At 34.8% G+C, this 26,026-nt stretch overlaps 1 protein-coding gene across 1 annotated transcript; it reads right to left on the reverse strand.

Annotated features, from left to right (window-relative positions):
• Nucleotides 1-5,440: 5,440 nt before the first annotated feature.
• On the reverse strand, nt 5,441-26,026 carry SRX (sulfiredoxin). Its single transcript, XM_086441688.1, has 5 exons — nt 25,864-26,026; nt 25,537-25,691; nt 6,019-6,052; nt 5,789-5,882; nt 5,441-5,714 (listed from the first exon to the last, which is right to left on the reverse strand). The coding sequence occupies exons 1-5, from the start codon at nt 26,003-26,005 to the stop codon at nt 5,699-5,701; spliced, it is 441 nt and encodes a 146-aa protein (XP_086297814.1). The 5' UTR covers nt 26,006-26,026; the 3' UTR covers nt 5,441-5,698.

Genomic DNA, 26,026 nt, shown 5'->3' on the forward strand with positions numbered 1-26,026 from the left:
TTTTTAAATTCATTTTACCAATCAAAAGGCTTAAGAGCCTAATTTTCAAAAAATCCGATCATTTTCTAAAATAAAAGTCCAAGGCCCTTTGTTTGGCCTACAAGCTAAAAAATGAATAATTTATTATTTTTAAATCGTCTCACAACCTTAACTTTTTTCAAATTCTAACTCAAACCAAATCCCTAGTCCTACCACATGATCGAACCCAAATCAATCGCAATCAATCCCTAAAAATACCTTAACCTAACCTAATCCAATCCAAATCCTCAATCAAATTCTAGCCTAAGCCCAAGTTCTCATCAAAACCACCTTCAACACCATCTCATTTCAAAGTCCACGAATTCTCAAATCCAACCTTATTCAATTCAAGGTCCATTAATCAAGATCAATGTCCACAAGTCTTCAAAAGCTCATGCTCACAAAAATGGACACATGTCACCACCACAATTAACATCTCAAATCCAATCTACCTAACCTTATCATCACCTCAAAAAGAGGGGAGGAGAGGAAAGGTAATAAAGTTGATGGGGTGAAAAAGAAAGGCAAAAAAATGATAAATGTGGACCCCACATAAAGGTGGGATGGGATGTTTATTCCCTATAACTGTAAAAAAGGTGGGGCATGCATTTGTGTTTTATTATATAGATTAAAGTTCGCCCATGCTTATGGCATGGGCATCCTCTTTGGGGTTAAGGGGGTAAAAATTGATTAAAATAATGTTGAAAGGGTATTATTAAAAAAAATAAGGTTAAAAGAGTAAAAGAGAAAATATCGTAAAGTTAGAAGGGTGAAGAGTAAAGATAATAAAGTGGATCCCACAAAAATTGTAATTCTATAAGATGTTTATCCCCACAAAACTGAAACTTGATGAGAGGTATATCCCCACAAAAATATAGCAAAGTGAGCCCCTACTCAGGCGAAGCCAGGATTTTTGGTCACTAAAGGCTAAGTTTTAACGATGGTTGATTAGTAATCTTCATTTTCTTCTATTTAAGCTCTTACAAATAATTACAAAATCTGAGTTTTGTTACTATGATTCAATTTTGTTAATATGGTTCTTGAGACTAAATATCTGTTGAAAGTGAGGTCCATCAAATAATTTTTCACTGATCAGAATTTGAGGAAATCAAGGCAAAGGGATACATGTCATCAGATTAAAAAATATAAAGGTATCTCTAATATCAATCAAAATATGGGGGGGGACTAAATCATTAATTTTTTTTTTTATAAAGTTGAATAGAGGTTGAAGGTGAGAGCCCTCAAGTAATTTTACATTAGCCTCAATTTAAGAAGATTGAGGTCAAGGAATGCATATCTTAAATTTGTAAAACATAATGATCTCTCTAATATCGATACAAACTTCGGAGGTGTGGGGGTGGGGGGAGGGGGGGTTGTAAATCAGTATTTTTTATATTGCATTTTTAATTACAAAAATTCCCTTGGAGTTTTGATAACTCTAAGAAAACCTTACTTTATGAAGTTTGTTACCCAACGAACTTTGAAATGTGATCCATATTCTTTTAAAAGATTAAATATCTACAATACCCTCATTCTTCAAATCAAATATTCATTACATCTTCTCTTCTCTCAATATAATTATTTCTCCCAAAATCATCTTTCAGACCACATGACCACATTGGCAATCCAACGCTAAAACCTTATACATTTCATGATTAAACTCATATATCTAAAATAAAAAAATAAAAAACAAAATTACGTTTGTTTCTTAGCTTCAGAATATAATATATAAATTTTGAGGGGGCAAAGAGAGAGAGATAATATAATAGGTATTATAGATATTTATTCTTTTTAAATGATGTGGATCCTATCAAAGGTTTGTTGGGTAACAAACTTGAAAAAATAAGGTTCCTTGGAGTTGTTAGAACTTTTAGTGAGATTTTTTTTAGGATAATGTTGGAGTAACAATATTAAACTGTAAATCCATTGTACATTCTGATGTGGTGGTGCACACATAACCATAGATGCTTTTCATCGAGGTACAAGTGAAAAAACGTCCATGGTTATGTGTGCACCACAACATTAGAATGTTAGAATCGATATACATTGCAATGTTACTCTAGAACAACTCTTTTTTTTAAATAAAAATGCAATATGTACTGTGGTAAACATCTCTTTTTTAAGAGTAAAACTAACCTTATTAACTAAGTAGAATTCAAATCTTACAAAGAGTCGTTGAGTTGACCTTGTGGCATACAAAAGTATTATTCGATGCCACAGTGATGTAAAGGACAAAATTCTGAGAACTTTGAACATAAATATTTTGAAAAAAACTTACTTTTCGCCGTTGAAATTTAATTTGAAGTTTGGGAGTTTGATAACCATCTATTTTCAAAACATCAGATCAAGTCCAAAACAAATATCTTTTGAATTTGTAATTTTTATCTAAGTTTTTTCCCAGAAATATAAAAGGCTATGGTGTTGGATTGCCAATTTGGCAATCCATTTGAGCTCAACAAGACAATAACCCTGACTAAGGTTTAAAATCTTACAAAGCTATCAAAGTAAAGTGTTTTTCGTTTTTAAACTTCCGTGAGCCTACAAGTCATCGTTTAGAAAAATAACAAGAGTATTTTTAAATATTAATCAAACTGTAAGGGGTTAAACACTAATTTTAATTTCTAAAAAAATTCAGTGGGGGGTTAAATGAAAAAGGATGAGGATATTTCTAAATATTAATCAAAATGTAAGGTGCTAAGCACCTATCTTAATTTTTAACAAAAATTTCAATAGCTCACAGTGGGCCCCATGTAACTTCCCTGGCCCAACAACTGTGTTTTATCATGTATACTAGAGTTCGCCCATGCTAGGGGACATGTATCATCTTTTTGAGGGTTAAGGGGGTAAAAAAGAAAAAATAATAAAATTAAAAGTTATTATTAAAAAAGAATTTAAGTTAAAAAGATAAAAGATGAAAAATAAAAAAATAAAATTAGAAAAGCATTATTAAAAAAGTAAAGGGAAAGAGAGGAAAGTCAATAATATAAGATAGTGGTGGAGTGTCACTAAAGTCCATAAAACTGTAGCAGTTATGGATGAGAAATTTATCCCTCACAAAATATAAAATTGTAGAAAATATAAAATTTTATCCCCTACAAAATTATAATAAAGTGGATCCTACTATTATCTTCTATTATATAAGATTGAAAAAAAAAAAAAAAAATTAGAAACTCTTTTCTATGTCTAACAAATCATATACGAGTTAGAAAGTATTTTAAGAGCCTCTTACTCTCTCCTGTACAAGGAATTTAAAAAACAAAAAAAATCCAAAAATGATAAATAGCTCACCTTGGACACTAGATAAAAAGAATAAAATAAGACTTCAGGTTCTGGTTATTTTCTTTGGAAATTTAGAAAACAGGATCACCCCACTCAATTTGATCTTCACTTAGGTAACCAAGTTTCTTTTTTCTTTTTTCTTTTTTGGCTTTGTATTAAGCTTTAGATCTTATTTATGGTGGTGTTGTAAACGTGAGAAATGAATTTTTTTTTGCTTTTCAATTAATTGTTTTTTTTTTTTTTTTTTTCAGAAAATCATTCTTCCATATGTGCATCAAAAATATCTATTTTCCTCCAAATGTTTCCAGCTAGAATTGATTTAAGCTTAAAAAGCTCAACCTAACCTTTTCTACCACTCGTAATAGTTTTTAGCCCGTTCAGTGCATGAACACATTAAATTAATATCGTATTTATATAAAATACATGTAATATATGGGAGAGCAAGAAGAAAGACCTCCCTCGACATAAATTAGGGTCAATTGGATAAACGGGATTAAGTTGATTGATTGGTTCTTTTGAATCTATATAATTCAATTATGAATTATGTAATCCTAACATGAATCCTAAGAATTGAATAAAGGAATCAAATTCGTTCCATCTAACCCCAAATTTTTTAGATAAGGCTGGAATCATAGGATTTCATGAAATAAGAGATTTTTCACTCACAGAAAAATCCGTCCCGTATTACAGAGAATCCTGGATAACCAATTGCACAAACCCTAGCAAGAGTAGTATTTTGAATTGGGGATGCCCTCTATATCCATGGGTTTGTGTGATTGGTTGATCTAGGATTCTATGAAATCCCAAAGTAAATTTTATGTGAGCAAAATAAATTTTTTCAAAAAAATACCCAAAATGGATCCTTTTTATTACCTTGAAAAAAACATTCTATAAGAATTTTGACAAGTGTTTTCTATAAAAATGAAATGAAGTCATTGAAAGGGGTGACTGGAATAACAGCTCTGATCATTATAAGGAAAATACAAGTATAAGCTTCAAAAAGGTAAGAGAAAGAATGAAAAAGATGTTGCAAGACAATGAGAGCAGATTTGAAGGATCACGATTCATCACGACTTGTTCAACCACCCAAATTGGGAATAATGATCTTTTATGATAATGATTTTTAAAAATAAATTAAAAATAAATAAATAAATACAAACAAAAATAAATTATATTGAAATAAAATATTTATACTTATTTAAAAAATAAGTAAAGATTTAGGCTTCTAATGCAAATCATGAATAGCTGATGATTTAGAATTTCAGATCAAGTTAAGATATTGGGTGGGGGCTATTTGCACACACCGAAATGACTCATTTCTCTCACTTGCTTGTTATATCCATCTTAACTTTACAATATTTCTTTGTATACACCTAATAATATGTTTTAACCTCCATTACTTATCGCATACCCCTAAAGGTATCGAATCATCTCTCTCTCTCTCTCTCATTTCTTTTTTTCCTTTGCATCTTGAAAGATTTCTCAATAAGAGTTTTAAACTTTGATCTTACTTGTTTTTCTTATATTAACACTTTCAATCGAATCAAAGCCGTTCACAAGAGAAAGTTATGTTTGATAGGGGTATCGAATATGTTTTATAAGATTTGGTAAATACCTATCAAATCGATTTTACAATGGTCGGTAAAAAATTTTGTTCAATAGATACTTATTGAACCTATTTGGTAGGTACCTACCTAATTTGCTAAAACAAGTTTAGTTTAAACCTACTAAACAAAACTGCCAAAAAAATTTCAACTTCTTCAATTCAAAATACTAAAATCTAATCTTCATTGATTCAACTTCTCACAAAACTCAAAAAATGATGAATAAAAATAAGTGGATTTTGAGTTTTTGTTTGGTAGGTGATGGTGTGTAAAACTAGAAAAAATGCAAGAATAAAATGGTAAATTTTTTTTACAGAAATCACTTAAGTGGGTGCAATGAGGCATTTCAGTGTGTGCAAATAGACCTGCCCTAAGATATTAGATCTGGTCCCTAAACGTATTTGTTATATCAAGTCTGGACCCAAAAAATATATGCATATTATTAATGAAAAATTAGACCAATAAAATAGAAGAAAAAATACTTTACCACTTATTATTTAATTTTAAAATCTATATATAAGCCTAAAACTGGGTGAGTATACCAAAATATAAAATTGAACTTATGAAATTTGAGAAGCTGCTTACTTTCTTACAGATTCCCATGATATGGGTTATAAAAATCATATATGATATATACATTCTTGTATAGATTGAGATTTAGACTTAAAGATACAAACTCCAATACGAACATACTATACTATTAACAAGATTATACAATTTAACCAGTTTCTTGATTTTGCTTACTAACCCGCTCCAAAGCCCACAAACCATGAATTGTTGAGCAGATTATGTATAATTCAGCGAAGGTGATGCCTGCAAGACAGAATCGAGAAATGAAAGACAGCTAGTAGAAGTGAAGGAGCATTGGCAAGAGAAATGAAACCAACCTGAGAGTTTCTTTTGTTCCACGTCGAATTTTACAACGAATTGTCGGGAGTCCTAGTTGCTGATGAGCTTCGTATCGATGACAACCAGAGAAACCTGTAGAAGTAAAGAAAAAGACTGGTTCTAGGAGAGGTGCATCAAAGGTTATGAGAAAGAATGAAACCGACAAAAAAAAAATTGGGAGTTTTTAAGTAATTCTAATTCTTCATGAACAGTTCAAATGATAACGTACCATAGTATACTCCGTCAACCTCGAGCACATCAATCTGCATAATTATTAGATAAAGGAACAAATTTAAAGGTTATTGAGATATATAAATAGAGGTGCACACTGCACTACAGATTCATATAGAATCAGATTTTAAATAACTGAAAGAGATGTATCTTTCAAGTAGGGTCATGTAACACGACAACACGATAGATACAACCAATGCACTTATTAAGATGCGTTAAATTCTTTTAGAAGGAAGCCTTATGAAAAGCTATTTGATTGGTTGTTTATCTTTCTATTTTGAAGCATAGGCTTGATATTTTCTCACAATCATTAATTCATCATCTCTTATCATAATTTTTTTTGCTCTAGACCCCCATTTTCATTTCTGTTCTCCCTCTTAAGTCGTGAACAACCCGTTTCCGAGGTTAATCCACTTTGATTCGTTCTCTTTCTTTCTTTATTCTAAAAAATCAGAAAAATTAAATAATATAATAAAAAAAGAATGAAAAATCTTATTTTCTTGCTAGATTCTGGCTAGTCTCCCAAAAATAATTCGTCTTTTGAAGTTACAACATTTTCATGAATATGTTCTTTTTATTTTATTTTACCAATCTCTGTATTTTTACTCATCCATCTCAATAAAATATCTCTACTACACTCATTAGCGATTAGTTGCCTAACATTGAGCTTCGTAAAGTATTGTACGTCTTATTGATGTCTTGTTACATTTTCCCTTTAGTTTGATGGGTATGTCGCGGTCAGATAGCACTACCGAAGCACATGTCCACTCTAAAAGATTTTTTATTTCTATAGACTAAGGAATACATCATCCTCAATTATCCAATCTTATGGATAATAGAACAATGAATTGGCCACTTCATGGTATTTTAGGTCATCAATTTTTACTAATGAATCGTCTCTATACTTGAACTTACTAAAGTTGTGCTCCGTACTCTCTCTTGGTCTGACTTATTCAAAGCCCTTGAACACCAAAACGGCCTCCAAAATTCACATTTTGCATATATTCCCTCTCTATTCTTATCAGCTAAGACCCACTCTTAACTATGAATTGTCACTTCATGGGAAAGATGCAAAGAGGAATCCGCAGTTTCACAGGGTTCAAGGGATGACAGACCACATTAACTAAAGCAAATGATATGAAATAGCATAGGTCTCTAGTGTAACCAATTTGTAATTGTAAACTCATTTGTCTTAAATCCTTGTTCGTTCTCACACCAGTTTGATTTCCTCATAGATGTCCTTGATGATGTCAAATTATCTCTAATAAGAACTCTATCCAGTACACATGAAATTAACTCTCTACAGGACCATGTGGAGATCCTTCATCTTTTATGTGAACTTCTCCATCATGTCCAAGTAAGAAAACCTCCTCAAAAAATAGAGCTGGACCACTTGTATGTCTCTTTCGTACTTGTATATTGGTCCTAAAATTCATCCGGTACTTTGCAGTCTTCAAAAGATTTTTTTCTTATCTTTAAAATGAATTTATTCATAGGTTTTAAAATTTCAAGGAAGACCAAAAGGGACATGGATTGAGGTAGTGAGTGGATTTGAAAAAATTCGAGTCAACACAAAACAAAGGTATGGACAGAATTGAATGAAGGAACAAGGATCAATAGGCCCCAAGAAAAATAATAATAAACAAGAGAGAGAGAGAGAGAGAGAGAGAGAGAGAGAGAAGGGAGGGGGGGTGACTGCTTACAACTAACTCAAATGAAAGAAAAGCATTGTTCAAGGTATACCCAAAAAACTGAAAGAAGTGTCTTTAGAATGAGCAAACTGAAAATCACCCATTGGTGCTCCATCTCCTGATCATATGATCCGATGTCAAGATATATACAAAGACTATACATGTGGATCAATGAGGTGACTATGTCCATCTCCAAATCATTAAGATGCCTCCTCAGACTAAAGTCTAAAGAGCCTGGTAGGTATGGCCCTATTCCCTAACCAAGAACTAATTAACCGATGCTCATTTGCAATTAGAAATGGTGCAAATCGAAGGAAAATCCTATGGTAGGAGTGCATCACTACACCAAAGATCCTCCAAAATCTCAAAGCAATCCATCATGAAGCGATAACAACCATAAAATTGTAATTGATTTGACATACCTTCCCATACTTCACAACCCTAGAAACATTGTTGGGATCCAAATGCCATCCATCATCGCACAAACAAAATTCGCTATCAAAAACTATCCAACAAAGGATTTCCAAATCCCCCCATATACACGATGAATTTCCCAATGAATTTGAATTCATTTTGTTTACGTACTAATCCCCAGACTGCCAACCTCTTTAGGGCAACAAACTTATCCCAAACTCCCTAACTCACCTTTCTAGCCTCTTAGCAATTGACATCAAAATAGAAAGAAAAAAAAAAAGAGGTAAGTATAGACATAGTGGATAAGATGCTACCGATAAAGGTGAAGTCCGCATCTTTAAATATATGTCTTTGTTTATTTTCAAGTGGTTAGTCTCCTCTCCACTCTTTCAATTATCAGGTATCCACAAGCCAACAAAATCATTAACTCCCACGCATTTCCACACTTCTATTAGAATACCATCAGTTTTAAAACCCTACTTATCTGCATATTTATTATAGCTATTTTACCCTAAACTACCCTAATTCTATGAAAGTATGTGCTTTGCTTGTTATATGACTTCTTTTTCTTTTATGACCCTTTAACCTTATCATTCTACCCCCAGTTTTTCCATGTGAATGATTTTTTTCCTTAAATTGCCCCCCCCACCCCCAAGAAAGAAAAAAAAAAACCTCTTCTACAAATTGTTCCACTAATGACAGTAATTAAATGTCAACTCTTTTTTAAAGTATGCATTTGTTTTTGCAAAATCATATGCATCAAAATCCCCTTTATAGATATCAAATTCATTGATGACGAGAAAAAGGAGATCGAGAAGACATAACTACAAAGTAAAGAAAAGTCATGCAAGAAAGGAAAATTACATCTAAGGACAATTAAGGCCTCAATCTGACAAATCCTCATTACATAGAAGCTCTTGTAGACACACCAATTTGTACAGACTGAGCCCAAGAGCTCCAAGAATCTGGTAGAAAAAGGTTTGGCCCAGAAATCATTCAAATTTTCAAGTGAAGCCCATTTCTATGGAAGCCCACCTCAAAGGCCCAAGATTGACATGGTCCGTGGGTAACCCAAGGACCAGGCCAATCCTTCTTCATGCCGTGGGTACCTCATCTCTTCAGGTAGTTGGTAACTAAAGGACCAGTATAATTTTAGCTTGAGGCAAGAACCAGTTTGTTATTCTGTTATTTTTCTTAGTTTTCTCACCCTTCTGCTAAAGATTTGTTAAGGTGTTTTTACACCTAGACCCTCCCTAATACTTTTTTGGCCAAGAGAATTCAAGGTGAGTGTCCTTCTCTACCCTCATTTATCATGCATTAAGGTTTTTTTTTTCTTGTAATTAAGCAAGCCCTCTAGCTTTGACCCTTGGCCCTCCCAAAAGCCAGTTACATTTCTATTCTTCACTTGTTGAGACCCAAGGCAAGGTAATTGAGCTTCAAGACCCTCTCCTTTGAGACCTTCCACTAAGGAGTCCACATAATTTGATCAAGGTTAAGGGATTGACACTTTTACCCACCCAAAAGAATTCTCTAGAACTTAGGAGCAATTACCTTCCTAACCTTAGTTTGTTTTTTCTTTTTTTAAGTATCCTAACCTTAGTTTGTTGATATTCAATGTAAGGTAATTGACCCTTAAGCCCCCTATAAGTGCAGATAAAGTTATGCCATTGTCTTTGTTTTCCATTTAAATTATGCCCCTCCTCAAGGCTTTGGACAAGAGTATCCCTCAAAGAATTCTCTAGAGACTTTGAGGGAGATTTACACTCTTATCACAAGATCATCGTGATTGGTAAGAATCATTAGGGTGTAAATGACCATCAAGGCCTCTTTGCTCAAGGGTATTCAAGGTCATTCAATGTGGGTTTAATGTGATTAAATTGAACTTGTGGTTGTGGACTATTATATCCTCATGGGTCTCCCAAAGACCAATAAATGGAGGACTTCTCCAAGGCAAAAGGGACAAGTCTCATTCCTTCTCAAAATTCTGTCAAATTCTCTCTTTGAGACCTTCAAAAACCTCAAAAATCTGTCCAAGTTCCCTCTCATACACTCTTGAGACCTAACATTAGAGATCTAAGAAGGAGAAGAAGAAGAACCAACGGAAGAACAAGACCAAGGTAGGATTATTATATAGTTTTTTTTTTTTTACATTACTTGCATTCCTCCAATCCCTCTTCTACCTCCCTCAGTCTATCTTCCTTTATTTTAGTGTCTATCTCATCTCAATCATGTAGTATAAGCATACTTAAGGGCAAGATAAGGGTTGAGACTTGAGAGTATACTCCCTTCATGGGATGATCCTCACCATCTCAAGTCCATAATAAGCTTCTTGGAAGCCTTGCATGCATCATGTAATATAATTATCTCAACATCCACGTAGTGTAAGCATTTGACAAGGAAAAAAAGAATAAGGGAGTTTACCCTCTATGAGGTGATCCCCATACCTTTGAGTACTCAATAAGATCCTTGAGAGCATGCATGCATATTTTATATAGTTAATCATGCAAAGCATACAAGCATCATTCATATAGCTTAAAACTCATTATTGGCAAAATAAGGTTGAGGAGTATACCCTCTTTATGGGTTGAACCATCATGTTTGTTAAGTACATAATAAGTTCCTTTGGGAACATCTAGCATGCATTCATATGGTCAAAATAGGTAATGGTTTTCAAGAGCATTCCCAACCATGGACTGTCTCTAGAACTTCACCAACAAAAGAATAAACTCATCCTTGAGTACATTTTCATAAGAACGTGCATCATCAAAGTGCTAGTCATTAAGAGTGCAATCTTTTTAGGTTGACACTTCCAACTCCAAGCAATCATTAAAATCCCAGTTAATAGGAACATTCCATCTACATAACATATGCAATCACTTAGATTCTTATGAATACATTGTTGACAACCATTTACCCCAAAAGACTGATTTAATGGGGAAGGTGCAACTATGAATACAAGAGGGTCATGGGTCGAACTGGGGCACGATATGTGAGAACGTGACACCTGGGAGCAGAGGCGGATAACACAACACTCAACACTCCCCCTCACCCATAAGGGTGGAAAATTACCTCGAGGAGACTCGAACCCGTGACCTATATGAACCTAGCGCTTTGATACCATGTTGACAACCATTCACCCCTAAAGACCGATCTAATGGGGAAGGCGTAACAATGAATATAAGAGGGTCACAAATTGAACTGAAACAGGATACGTGAGCATGTGACACCCAGGAGCAGAGGCAGATAACACAACACTCAACATACATTATCACTTACAATCATACTGACACCAAATTTCTTCAAACAAAAGTCCAAGTCTTTACATGTAGCTATAACCTTGGTAACCACCAACTTGGTGGGTAGGATGGGATGCTTAACACCTTCTCAATCTTACAACCGAACCTCCCTACCCAATCTTTTGGTTAGATCAATTTTGAGTCACTAAATTCATCAAAAAATGAATTTATAAACTCTGTTTTTTAGGTGGTCATTCAAACTTTAAAACTCTTTGAATTGTGGCAACTCCTAAACCTATGTACCATTGAGGTTTAGGACCACTAAACCTTTATGTATCTACAGCTCTCACCTAAAAAAAGAAAGTCCTGAAAGAAGAAACCCTTAAAATTGTTGAGCATATTTTCCTCCACTCCGGTGTGTCATAACCCAATTAAGCCTCGTGACCCTCTTATACTCATAGTTCTCCCCTTCTCCAGCAGATCAATCTTTTGGAGTAGTTGGTTGGTTAACATCATATCAAAGTGCTAGATCTGTATAGGCCACATGTTTGAATCTTTCCTCCTTTATGGATGAGGGGGAGTGTTAAGTGTATATTTTCTTCTACTCTCAGGTGTGTCATACCCCAATTAAGCCCCGTGACCCTCTTATATTCATAGTTCTCCCCCTCTCCAAAAGATCGATCTTTTTGAGTAGTTGGTTGGTTAACAAAAATCATCAAAACATTTACTACAATAGAGAATAGGTAGGACCCAATAGACTAATGATGAACTCCTGAATAGAGAGTTCTTCCCCCAACCCCCCCCCCCCCAAAAAAAAAAAAATTTGGTATTGTTTATTTCCTTCCAGTCCCAGATGTACTAACAAACATCAAAAGGGGTCAAACTCCACTATATTGTTTTTCTACCTCTAAAAGTTGAGTGCTACCAACCATGAAATCGATAATGAATCGATCTACGAAAAGATAAATGAATGTAAAAATGATGTAAGAAATGAGACCAAGTGAATGAGCAGACCCTTCTTGTTCAAATAATATCAATGCTTCCCCTTCAAGATTGCCATTAAAGAAAACTGGACAAATCAAAATAGTTGTTTTTTATATTAAGGGAAACCAAAAATTATAATATCATTTGTACCCAATGGAATAGAGAATACACAAATATGTCCTGATTCTTTTGTCCATTGTGTAGCAGATCTTCGATCATGGAAAATCCCATTACCACTATGATTGGAATCGCCACTATTCAAACTTTGAAAAGGGTGTGAATGGTCACCCATAAAAAGTTCTCAAGAAAATTATTTTTTTAAGGGAATTATAGTGAGCCTTGATAGATAAGGATCGTGGTCTACCTAGATTCTAGGTAAGGGAATTCAGTTAGAGATTGTGGAAGGTGTTAGGCACCTCACTTTCTCTACCCAAGGTGTTTATCCTTTTAACTTGTTATCCCCCCTCCTTTGGTTTTGATCTCTTTTGGGACAGATTTGAGGCATCAACTTGATTTCGAGACATCTCAAGGCAACCAAATTGGAGGGAGACATTAAAACTTGATTTCTTTATCTTGTTCCCACCACAAGGAGAAGAGGTCAAAGATCTTTACAAGTGGTGAGGTGATTAGATCCAATTTGGATCCAGTTACCTTAACTTAATCTACAAGAAATTTACATCGGGTTCCTAATTCCATTAATCAACACTAGAATTTAGTTTCAAAGGTTTAAATTCAACAAATAGATTGAAAACCAAAGTCTTACCAAGTTAGATCTGTACTCAAACACTTGGACAAAGTAAATTTGCAGAAAATTTCTTGATTCTTCCTCCAAAAAATGCTCTAGAATGAAATTGGCAGCGTTTTCCCTTTTTAGAATTATTTAATTTCGGATCCTCAAACCAAAGTACCTCTATTTATGGGAAACACAGATCGCCTTTACAATTAAAAAGAAATAAATTTTGAAAATTACAAAATTTCCTCTTTGTGTGCTTATAGTGAATTCAGCATTCTTCTAATTTGTTTCTTCTATTGTTCTGGCACTCCAAGTCATCTCCTTTTCTAATTTTGGAATCTTCAAAGTGCTCAAAAGTCTTCTGAAATGTTCATGGTCCCTTCAATCACTACCCATACAACCCTGATTGGCCGAAAAGGTGTCTGATTTTCAGACACAAATTAGTATGGACCTATGGGCCTAAGGTGATGTATAACACTTGCCCACTATAAAAATCTTACAATGAAATAGAAATGCATTATGTGTATGAAATGTAGGAAGTGTTCCCTTGAAAGAAGATTATCGATTTTAGCAAGGTAACATGAGTCATTTCATGGATAAAGATATTTCAACCATGCTTCTTGGCTTAGGAATGCATGTATTTGCATTGCTTGTGACGTTGGCATAGGCTTTGCTAGCATCTCATTGATGAAAGTCTCTTTTTTGAGCCCTATCATTTTAATGAACATGCATGCAAATATATGTGTGATGCTGGAAAAGGATGATGAGGACAATCCCATTGGAAGATATGCCCTTAACCTAGGTTTTCCATAAACATGCATGTAAATGAGTATAATGCTCCTTAAGGAGGGATGCTAATGTGGCTAAGAACATTTTAGGGTATCCCCATTGTTGTTAGGACCCTTCGTGCTTCTTTCCATGGAGTGATTGGAACGTGTGAATATGCTTAGAATGAGATGAACTAAAGGCTAGAAACATGGTGATTAATCCTCCTATGGTGGAGAACCCCTATCATCATTGCCATATGGGTGCATGACTGCATAGATATTGGCTAAGAACTAGGGAAAGTCTCATGAAAGGAGAACTTCCTACCTTATCTTTTTCCATAAAAATGAATGAGCGTTTGTGTGTGCAAGGTGTGCAAATGAATATAATAAAATGATGGGAAGGAAGCAAGAATGGTATAATTCCCTAAGGAACAAAAGGCATCTAACTCTTGACATCTTGCCATTGGATTCTTGATTTAAGACTTCAACTCCCACCCCATCGACTGAGCCTCCTCACACGCCTTGCATGAGGTTTAAGCTTGATCAACTGAGTTTGGAAAATGACTTCTCATCGTATCCTAAGGTTTTCCAAAAAAATATAAATTAAAGGGGATAAAAGAGAAATTTAATACAAGTACTTAATAATAATCTATCATAAAACCTACCTTGCTTGAGTCTTCTTCTCTCTTCTCTCTTCTCTCTTCTCTCTTCTCTCTTCTCTCTTCTCTCTTCTTTCTTCGTCCCGTTTAAGTCTTCAAAAGGAACTTCGGGAACAAAGAAAGTAAAAGAGATGGAAAGTATGAGGGGGAGAGAGGAGGGATTTGCGTAGAACTTGGAGAATATAGGTTTGGGGAGAACTTTGAGGCAAAGAGCAAGAGTCTCCAACTCAAATGGGATGCCCCTTTTTATAGAGTTTGTGGGTTACTTTTAGGCATACCCCTAAAAACATTGGAAAATGACATGAGTTTTGCATTTAATATCCTTTGATTTCCAACTTTGTTGAAGGCAAAGAGAGAAATTTTCATGAGCTTCTAAAACTGGGCCACTTGGCAAGTCCAAGTGGGGGGGGCAATGCCATGTGGCAAGATTTTAGTGGTGGTGGAAAAGTAAGTGTAAGATGAAAAGTGGTTGGGAGCAAAAAGGGGAATAGTTGAGGATATTTAATATCCTTTGATTTCCATCTTTGTTGAGTGGCAAAGATGGGAATTGTCATGAGCTTTTAAAACTAGGTCATTTGGTAAAGTTCATGCGGATAATGCCATTAGGAACGATTTTGGTGATGGTGGAAAAAGTAAGTGTCAGGTGAAAAGTGGTTTCGAGACCATAAATGGTTGAGAGACATGTAGAAATGTGACATTGGTCCTTATGTAAATATCTTATAAAAGCAAGGCTAATGGATTATTTCAAAAGCAAGACCTTAGTGTGTGACATGTGGCAAAAAAGACCAAGTATATATAAGTTGATTTTTTTTACTTTTAGAGGATAAAATGGTTTATGAACCCCTTTTCAAGATATTGACCTAGACCTTGGTTTGTTTTTGTTTAATTTTTCAATTTAGTAAGGGGCATTATGGAGATTCTTCACCAAAATGCCTTTCAGTAGTTGACACACCAATAGATTTTAAGTAATGATAAACCTCCCCAACCTATGAGACTTTATCAAATGGCCTAATTTTGGGAGAGTAAATGAGAGATTGTCATGTTTCTTTGCAAAACACTTGGACTTGCCCATAGGCTAAATTGATTTGTTTTGCGTCTAGCCTTTACATTTGAATTTGAACACGAGATTTACTCAAATGCCTCCCAAATTTTTCCCTTGGGTTTGGCACTTTGACCAAAGGTCTTAACCAAGTTCACAAAGTCCTTTTTCTAAATGGGCTCCCACAATTGGGGTGTCTCTGAGGAAAAGGTTCCAGGAACTAGATCAAGGTACAAGGCCCAAGGACAAAAGTTAGGGAAGAGCAAGTCCATATTCAAATTTAAATAATGCAAAGACCAAAAGCTCGAATCAAATCCACTTGGCCCATGGGTCTTATCTTTTCTTAAAAAAGGGCCAAAGGCCCAAGGACACATGGCATCCTCTCCTTTGTTCCCCAAAAAGCTATACCACTTAACAAAGTCTCAAGGGTCCCACCCTTCAAGGAAGCTTATCATTGGTAGATTATCATTCCAAATCCAATAGTGGATCAAACACCAAAAGACTTCAGGTAATAAATCCCCATAATATCCCTTATTAAAATTGAAAATTAAAGAAAAACATACTTAAAACCTATGTGAATATTTTGAAAAACATTTGAATAGACCATTTTACCCTCCAAAAGTCAAAAATAAAAAAATTAAAGTACATGTACTTAATCATTTTTGCCACATGTCACACATTAAAAAGACAACTTTTGAACAAATTCATTTGTCCTTTTTAAGATATTTACATAAGAACCAAGACCATCTTTCAACATGTCTTTCCACTATTCATGATCCCAAAATCACTTTTCACCTAAAATTTACTTTTTCCACTACCACCAAAATCATGTCACATGGCATTGACCACATGGGTTTGGCCAAATGGTTTATATCTAGAGGCCCATGACAATTCCCCTCTTTACTCTCAACAAAGTGAAAAACTAAAAGGTATTCCATGTAAATCACATGTCATTTTCAATTGTTTCTAGGGTTGGACCATTTTACTACTAAAAGTGACCCCAAAACTATATAAAAGGGGGGCCTCTCCTTTGAGTTGAAGACACACATTCTCATTGCCTCACAACTCTACTCAAATCCCTCCTTTCTCCCACTTCCTCTCTTCCTCTTTTCCACTCTCTTTTGCTTTTTTCACCCAAAATTCCTTTAAAACTTGAAGAAGAAAAAGGAAGGAGCATACCGAAGGTCAAGATAGGTTCTAAGTTAGTTTATTTTAAGTACTTGTAACCCCCTTATCCCTCTTCTACCCTCTTAATCTTTCTTTTTCTATAAAATCATAAGATGTAACATGAAACTCTCTTCCATACTCAGTAAATCAAACCCAAACCTCATGCAAGACATATGAAGAGACTTAGTCGATGGGATGGGAGTTGAAACCCTAATTCATTAACCCAATGGAAAGAATTCAGGTTTTGGATGCCTTTTTTCCTTAGGGAATGGCACCATTCTTGTTCCCTTGTCATTATTTCATCATTGCATCATGACATTTGCACACCTTACACACACCCACACACTCAAGGGTGAGGAAGTGACATGGGACATCTCTCTCAACGAGGTGATCCTTACTAAGTCCTTATTTAACATCATCATTTTCATTAAAAAAAACTAAAACCAAAGTAGGGAGGTTCTCTTCTCATGAAACCATCTCCCTTATATTCCTGACCAATATTTCATATTATTCTAGGAACATTTCCATGCATGCATCCCATTCATGTGGCCATGATGATATGGGTCCCTCTCCATAGGGTGATCCACCAAGTCTGAAGCCACCTTTTTATCACTTTCATGCATTTTTTGTTATTTACATGGAAATGATGATGTGGGTCATTTCTATCTATGAAATGGACTCCCATCACATTTCCAACCTACAATATACCCCTTCCAAAAGGAGCATTCCACACATCCATTCCATTTTTCAAGTTCAAGGAAGGTGTTTCCTTTGGTGGAATATCCCTAAGGCCTATGTCAACATCACTTGCATACATGAATGCATTCATGCATTTCAAAGACCAAGACATGTCCATAGAAGATTCCTTTCAATGGCACCATTCCTCATGTCTTTTCTAGAATCAACACCACATAAAGTTGGGGTACATCCCATGCACATACACTACACTTGCACATCACATCACTCATGCACACATTCACTTACATCAATCATGCATCATTCATCCATAATCATTCACTAAATTTTGCACATCACTCACATGTTGCATGTTGCACTTTATTTTTGAAGAACTTAAAATGGCCAAGTTAAAAGGTAATCACCTTAAGGTGGAGAGAGTAGAGTGCTTAACACCTTCCCCACTCTCTAACCGAATTTCTTTCCAGATTCTAGGTAGACCACGATCCTTATCCATCAAAGAGGGTCACTATAATTCCCTAAAAATTAATCTAGGTAGACCATGATCCTTATCCATCACATGTAAAACATCAACAAAAGTGAATGCTCAACACCAAGATAGATACAATCAGGGCCTCACCACCCAAGAGGAAGGAACAAAAACATCAAGACATAGCAATGTGTCAACACCACCATCTCCAGTGAAGACATGAAACTTCAAAATTAACCGAAATTTGGTCAGCATGTAAGGCCTAAAAGCAGCCAGATGCCACTGCAATGGATAGTAAAAGAGACACATTAAGATTGATGTAAGAGGGAGAGGGTTCGGATGAAGCAAGGGAGTTAGTGATGGAGAAAGGGAGTGAAGGAGACACGATTTGGATAGGGAAGAGGAAAAGAATACATAGAGAGATTGAATAGAGGATCATTGGAAGGTCCCAACTCTATATCGTGCTCCTCTCGTAAAGTTTTGCATGATAAGAAGTCAAGAAAAGTTTTGTCTTCTTTATCATTTATTTCTTTAATTCCCTAAAATTTCTGGATCCCTCACTTGTACCTATCAAAAAAACAAGTTGTCTTGATTCACCTCATATTGCAAGGACTTCTGAATATTTGAGTGGGACCTCATTGCAGATGCTGAACCAAGCATCCACAAAGATCCCAATGACTAACAAGTTTTGTTTTGGCAATATTTTGGTGAGGTGGGATCAAATCTGTTCTATTGTGTGCCCTTGATTTCTTCTCGTCTATAGCTTTCTTTTAGTTGGTCATCTCGACCGCTTTAATGAAATGATATTTTAGCGTGCCTTCAATGAGAATCAACTTACATGATCAAGGCAGCCTAATTAAGATCCTAATTAAATCCCCTTAACAATTCAAAAAGAGATATTCAAATTCAAAGAAGATGTTGAGACTTATCAGTGAACTTCCATTTCACTGGCTTCATTAGTTAGGACCATTGGATCTTCCACAATTATTCTTATGAAAGAGTGATTACATCGGAAAATGAGTAGACTCACAAAGCAGAGATTCGTTTTATGTTTCTTCAAGCAACAGTTTTTCTTCTTTAAGATTGTCATGAACTCAGAAAATAAGGAAATAACTCATTAGAATCGTCCCCATTTGTTTATATTAGGAAACCAGTAGGTTTTCCAATGAAAACAAAATCATTTGTAACTTCTCTAGGCACATATACTTTTCAAAAATGGCTTTCAAATTCTACAATGTTCACGTAAAGACCATAGTTAACAATTAGCACACATAAAACGTACAATACAAAAAGTTCGGGTATAATTTAAAATGGCCAAAACTCAATCAAAAAGGGGCAGGGTAAATTATCCAGCAGATATGAACTTGAGTTTAATTATAAAAATTTTCTTTTTAAAATATCAATTACAAAAAACTCGGTCATGTAAAAATAGGGTACCTTTTCTTTTTAAAGATAATTAGCATCCACTTTAAGGTATTAGTAGTAGTTTGGCTCTGGTCATGTAAAAATAGGGTACCTTTTGTAGAAAGTAAGAACTGTATTATTTATTAAAAAGTACTACTTAAATAGTATATTTGAACAAGGGGATGTTACTAAAACAGCTATGTATTGCCGAAATTACTGAACTAGCCTTTTTTTATGTTTACGAAAATGACCATATGCCCAATTTTTGTAATTACATTTTTTTTTTTTACGAAAATGATTATCGGATGTAAGCCGTCAAGAAAATTTCATAAACTAAATTTTATGCCCTTGTGTTAAATGTAGGTTCACATGATGGGCAAATAAGTAAATAGCAAATGGGACCCCAAAATATACAACGATTTTGACAAATAAAAAACAAATAATTATTGAAACTTGGTATATGCCCATATTTTAAAATATTAAAAAAAAAAAAAATTTGGCTGGATCAACATATTTTGCAAAATACTTGGCCGTTTTTTGTATAAAAAAAAAAAAGATCCTTTGAATAATATGGCCAAATTATCCATTCTTTCAAAAATTCTTCAAATCAGCATTCATATGCAAATAACATGCAATTTTTCTGACTAGGGTAAAGAATCATACAATCCAAATTGGCAATTCTTGTTGTGTATGTGAACACATTTGTGAAGTTCACTAAGTAATTTGATCAAACACCTATTAGGTATTTCACCAAACATCTTGTATGCCACACCTTTTAGGACCTTGTTTGATAATGGCAATGAAAGATAACCCAACTAATAGTAACAAATGCAAAGAAGATAAACAATCACACAAAGAAAGAGTACGAACACAATACCCACAACACAAGATTTTACGTGGTTCACCTAAAGACTATGTCCATAGAGGTATGAGCGTTGGAACTCGATTTCACTATGACGAAAACGGGGCAAATCGATACAAAGAGTCACCTCTACCACTTAGCTTCACCTTTTTCTAGATCTCAATCTTCCCAAACCTCTCAACCTCTCCTCTCTTGGATTTTCTCTTTGTCTCTACTCTCTTCTCTAGAAAAGACTTAGACTTGGAGTTAGACTTACAACTAAAAGAAAACCAAAACCTCTTTAAAAGCACCACAAAGTGTGCTACTTACATAAGTTACAAGCCCAACCCATATTACCTTGGACCGACTTAAAAAATGCACACTTAGACCGGGCCTAATTAATTTGTGAGCCACACTTCAACAATCTCCACATTGGCGAAAAAACTCTTCAACCCTTGAAAACGTTGGAACCTCAATGTGTTTATAACACCTCCACCTTGATGAGAAATCTCCCATCTCTATGCACCTTAAGTGGGTAGGTGCCCTCCAATCTCACCAAGCAACGAGATTAAATAAGTTTAAGCAATGCTCAAACTTGTCCCGTGTAACCAATATAGTGAGATCTCCCTCACTTGCCACTAGTGCGAAGTGCACTTCATCTTCTCATCCATACCTTTGAGGTGATATGATGGTTCTTCTTGGCCTTCCTTGTGCTATGCTAGAAGGCTCATCATAAACCATTTTTGGTTGTTGTACATCCCCATCAGATGTGCTACTCTTCTCAAATTGAATTTGAGATTCTTCCCTTATAGTCTTCTCCGTGCTAATAAGAATTTCAGTAACTACCTTGCCACCAATAACCGACTTTTGACCATCATTTTTCTTGAATTCTTCATTTTTCATAGAACCTTCATAAAAAACCACATCTCTACTAAGGATTTTCTTTTTGTTTACCGGATCCTAAAGCTTGAATCCCTTCACTTCCTTCTCGAATCCGAGGAAGATGCACTCGAGTGATTTTGATTGCAACTTGTTTTTCTCATCACTAAGAATGAGAACATATGCCTTGCATCCAAAAACCTTCAATGTAGAGTAATCCACTTCTTTGTTCGTTCATACCTCTTCGGCACATTTAAATTCAAGTAGCTTAAATGGTGATCGATTAACCAAATAACAAGCATGATTAACCGATTCCGTCCAAAATAATTCGGGCAACCTCGCATGTAGCCTTACGCATCTCTCCCTCTCCATGAGAGTTCAATTCATTCTCTCAGCCGTGCCATTTTGTTGAGGATTTTTTTTTCACAATGAAATGCATTATTCTTTGCAAAACTTCATGAACTTGTCATCTTTGTACTTACCCCCATTGTCGCTTCTCAAGTATTTGATTTTTCTCTCCATTTGATTTTCTACCTCGGTTTTCCATTCCACAAACTGGGCAAAAACCTCAGATTTTTCCTTCATAAAGTAGACCCAAACCTTTCTTGAAAAATCATCCATGAAAGTGACAAAGTAGCGAGCTCCACCTTTTGATTTAGTAGGTGTGGCCCCCCACACATCGGAATGAATGTAGTCTAGCAATCCCTTACTCTTGATCCTTTTATTTGCAACCTTGAACGACGCCTTACTTTGCTTTCCCATGACACAAAACTTGCAAAATTCTAACTTGCATGCCCTAATACCCTTCAACAAGTGTCACCGGTGTAACTCTCGTATTGTTTTTTCTTCAGTGGATATTGCAACTCCACCAGGAATTGTGTTCTCCGAAAGCTTGTAAAGATTATTTGGAAGCTTCACACCTCTCATAATCACCATGGATCCCTTAGACACCTTGAGTGCTCCATCATTTACCGAAAAAGAACACCCATTTGAGTCAAGTGTACCCAAGGATAGCAAATTCTTCTTGAGTGTCGGTATGTGTCTCACACTACCAAGGTTCTAACAAGCCCAACATACATTCTTATCTTCACGGTACCCGTTCCAATGACTTTGCAGGCCGAATCATTACCCCATTAAAATATCTCCACTGTCATGAGGTTCATAGAAGTCAAACCAATCACGATTGAAACACATGAAAGTACACCCGAAATCTAAAATCCAAGAGTTGGAAGTGAGATTACCGAAGATGCCGCTAAGAGCTCTCCATCGCTTTCCGATGTTATGCTTACCGCTGAGCTTGACTCTGCTTTCTTCCCTTCTTTTACCTCCGTTTTGTACTTTTACAATCTATTTTGTAATGTCCCTTCTTCCCATAATAGTAGCATTTCACTTCTTTTTTACTTCTAGATTTGGATTTAGAATTTTTCCCTTCGGATTTTCCTTTCTCTTTTGTTCGGCCTCACTCACTTAAATCCTTTGCAATGAGTCCTTCCCCTAGAGCATCATTCTCACTTGACTTGTTCATGGTCACGTGAGAGATAAGATGTTGAACCACCTCTTCAAGCTTGAGAATCTCCTTACTAAACATAAGTGTAATCTGAAAGTATTTGAAAGAATTAGGAAGTGATCTCAACAAAAGCAATGCTTTGTCTTCTTCAAACTTCACTTCTACCTTCAACAAATCGCTAAAACACCAATTGAACGTGTTCAAGTGCTCCATGATTTCTTGTCTCTCCTGCATCCTTAAGCCATAGAGTTGGTCCTTAAGAAATAATTGGTTTGACAAAATCTTTCCCATGTAATGCTTTTCAAGCTTATCCCATGTTCCCTTTACAGTCTTTTCTTCCATGACGGTGTACATTTTTTTTTATCAATAAACCAATTATTCCTTAAGGATCAACTCTATGGCCTAAGGATGCAGGAGGAATAAGAAATCATTGAGCACTTGAACAAGTTCAATTAGTTCCATGACATTGTACATAACTACATCGGAAACATGCAACTCAATGGAAATGATAGCCTTCAAATTCAACTCCTCCCCTGTCTCATTAGACATGCTCTTCAGCTTCGCTTCAATGCCTCGAATGCAATTATGAAGCCCTTGTTAGATAAAAATATTCCTCATCTTCTTTTGCTACAATGTAAGATTTAATTTTCCATCAAATGGCTTTACCTCAAACTTCACCCCCACCAAAATTTCCGATCATCATTGTACCATTTTCCGCCATTGCAAATACCCTAGATAACCTAGATTCTAATACCACTTATTGTGTATGTGAACACCTTGTAAAGCTCACTTAGTAACTTGATCAAACACCTATTGGGTATTTCACCAAACATCTTGTATGACATACCTTCCAAGATCTTGTTTGATAATAACAATGAAAGACAACCAACTAATAGTAGCAAATGCAAAAAAAAAAAATAATCACGCAAAGAAAGAATAAGAACACAATACCCACAACACGAGATTTTACATGGTTCACCCAAAGGTTACGTCCATCGAGGTATGAGCGTTGGAGCTCGATTTCACTATGAAAAAAAGGGGCAAAGTGATACAAGGAGTCATCTCTATCACTTAGGGCCTGTTTGGATACCAGGAGCAGAACTACTCTTCCAAAGAATAGGAGCTGAAATACTCTATGGAGGAGCTGGAAAAGTAATTCTGTGCAGGAAGGGCGTTTGGCAATCAACTCTGTGAAGTACTGACAGAAGTACTTTTGTGCTGGAAGTCTGTTTGGGAACCATACTGACTTCTCATGACTTCTAGAAAAAAGACCAGAATACCCTTATATTATACCAGTTACTGTTTTTTATCTTTTAATGTCATAATATGCCTTCAAACTATATTGTTTTTGATATTTTAACTATAAATATTAATATAATATAATATAATATTTTAAATATTAAATATTAATATAATATGTTTAAATCCATTATACTCAAAATTTTAAAAAAAAATTGACAGACTGTTTTTGACATAATATGACATAATATTAAAAAAAAAATTTGACAGACTGTCTTTTAGTGTCATAATATGCCTTCAAACTATACTGTTTTTGACATTTTAACTATAAATATTAATATAATATAATGTAATAAATATTAATATAATGTATTTACATCCATTATACTCAAAATTTAAAAAAAAAATTAACAGACTGTCTTTTAGTGTCATAATATGCCTTCAAACTATATTGCTTTTGATATTTTAACTATAAATATTAATATAATATAATATAATATTTTAAATATTAAATATTAACATAATGTGTTTAACTATAAATATTAATATAATATAATATAATATAATATAATATAATATAATATTTTAAATATTAAATATTAATATAATGTGTTTAAATCCATTATACTCAAAATTTAAATTTCTTTTTTAATATTAATAAATGTTTCTTTCATTTGATTTAAGAGCAAATGAATTAGGAATATTTTCATAGAAAATTAATAAAGTTAAGGGTATTTTGGTAAAACGAACCGTTAGATTTTGACTCCCCGCAAGATGAGTTTTGAGAAATAGGTTTTCTCGACTTCTTCACAAAGAGTAATTTCTTGCTCTTGCGCGGAGTAACTCTTCGAAGGAGTTGTTCATCCAAACGCATCCAAACGACTTCTAACTCCCGCAAGAGTCAGAAGTAGCCAAGGAATCCTATCCAAACGCCTACTTAGCTTCACCTTCTTCTAGATCTCAATCTTCTCAAACCTCTTCTCTCTTGGGTTTTCTCTCTTTCTTTACCCTCTTCTCTAGAAAAGACTTAAGACTTACAACTAAAAGAAAACCAAACCTCTTTTAGAAGCACCACAAAGTGGGCCACTTACATAAGTTACAAGCCCAACCCATATTACCTTGGACCGACCCAAAAAATACACACTTGGACCAGGCCTAATTGATTTTTGAGCCATACTTCAACAATTCTCCCAAGCATAGGAGCCAAGTTTGGCTTCAGCAATTATTTGGCAGGGGAATCAGTTCATTTTAAATAAGATTACAATTCAGAGAAAGTTTCAAAAAGAAAAAATTGGCACTTAATCAAACGATATTTTTTGGTTTCTTCCCAAAAACCCACCCCAACTTCAACCTCCCAAAAAAGCCCTATCTTTTTCTTTATATTTAGATAAAAAACCGAAGATTCTACATAGTAGTTTTCATCAAAACCAATTTGATTTATTTTGTACCCTTTAAAAAAATGCCTCAGATTCTACAGGATCAACCCTATGGAGCTCAAGAATGATGGAAGTGAATAAAAAGAAAATATAAGTAAAAATAAAAAATTAATAAGGAAATTTAAATTGGAAAATTTTGTAATAGTGCTCATGAGTAATAAAAATGAAATTTTAGGATTTGCCCTCTCTTTTAATAAGTTCATCAAAGATAAATTGATAAGAAATTCAAATAAATAGTGAAAGATAGCTAGAATGATTCCTGATCAAAACCAGCATAGTTTACAAAGCTATAAGATATTGTGCAAATCGAACAAATAAGATTCAAATCAAATAAAATATGACTAGTTGCACTTACGGGAACTTGAAGCCCGATTACTCGAATGCTCTCCATGAGCTCTTTTACTTTCTCGGGATCGTTAGCTCTCGTACGTGTGAGCGGTCTTCGTATCTTATCGAGTGGAATTTCAAGAATCACAGGACCTCCAGATTTGGGTGGACTAAAAGGAATCCCTGAAACCAACATACATAATTTAGCAAAAATGGGGGCAATTAAAGAAAAACCAATCAAATTTAAATTGAAAAAAAAAAAAAAACCTAAAACCCATCAACTGGTTATGTTAGAGTGAGAAGTCGAGAACCCAGAAAGAAAATACAGTAGAGAGAAAAAGAAGAGAAGAGAGACCGTTGGATGTAGCCTTTATAGAGATGTTCCTGAAGTTCAATTTGGTGGGGAGAAACAGAGGAAGATTGGCCATCTCTCTCTCTCTCTCTCTCGCTACAAGTGATGGATAAGCGAATGATTGAGTTCTCTTCTCCGTCATCATTTAGTTTAGAGAGATAGTAAT

Source organism: Akebia trifoliata, chromosome 1 (assembly GCF_017979445.1).
Source record: "Akebia trifoliata isolate Shusen 1 chromosome 1, ASM1797944v1, whole genome shotgun sequence".
Classification (NCBI taxonomy): domain Eukaryota; kingdom Viridiplantae; phylum Streptophyta; class Magnoliopsida; order Ranunculales; family Lardizabalaceae; genus Akebia; species Akebia trifoliata.

What these genes read in the sequence shown, in the direction of transcription:
- SRX (XM_086441688.1), bottom strand. Translation starts at nt 26,005, where the DNA reads ATGATGACGGAGAAGAGAACTCAATCATTCGCTTATCCATCACTTGTA. An exon ending in TATAAAGGCTACATCCAACG is followed by an intron (nt 25,692 to 25,863) that starts GTCTCTCTTCTC and finishes TGTTGGTTTCAG; the next exon opens with GGATTCCTTTTAGTCCACCC. An exon ending in TAATCGGGCTTCAAGTTCCC is followed by an intron (nt 6,053 to 25,536) that starts GTAAGTGCAACT and finishes ATAATTATGCAG; the next exon opens with ATTGATGTGCTCGAGGTTGA.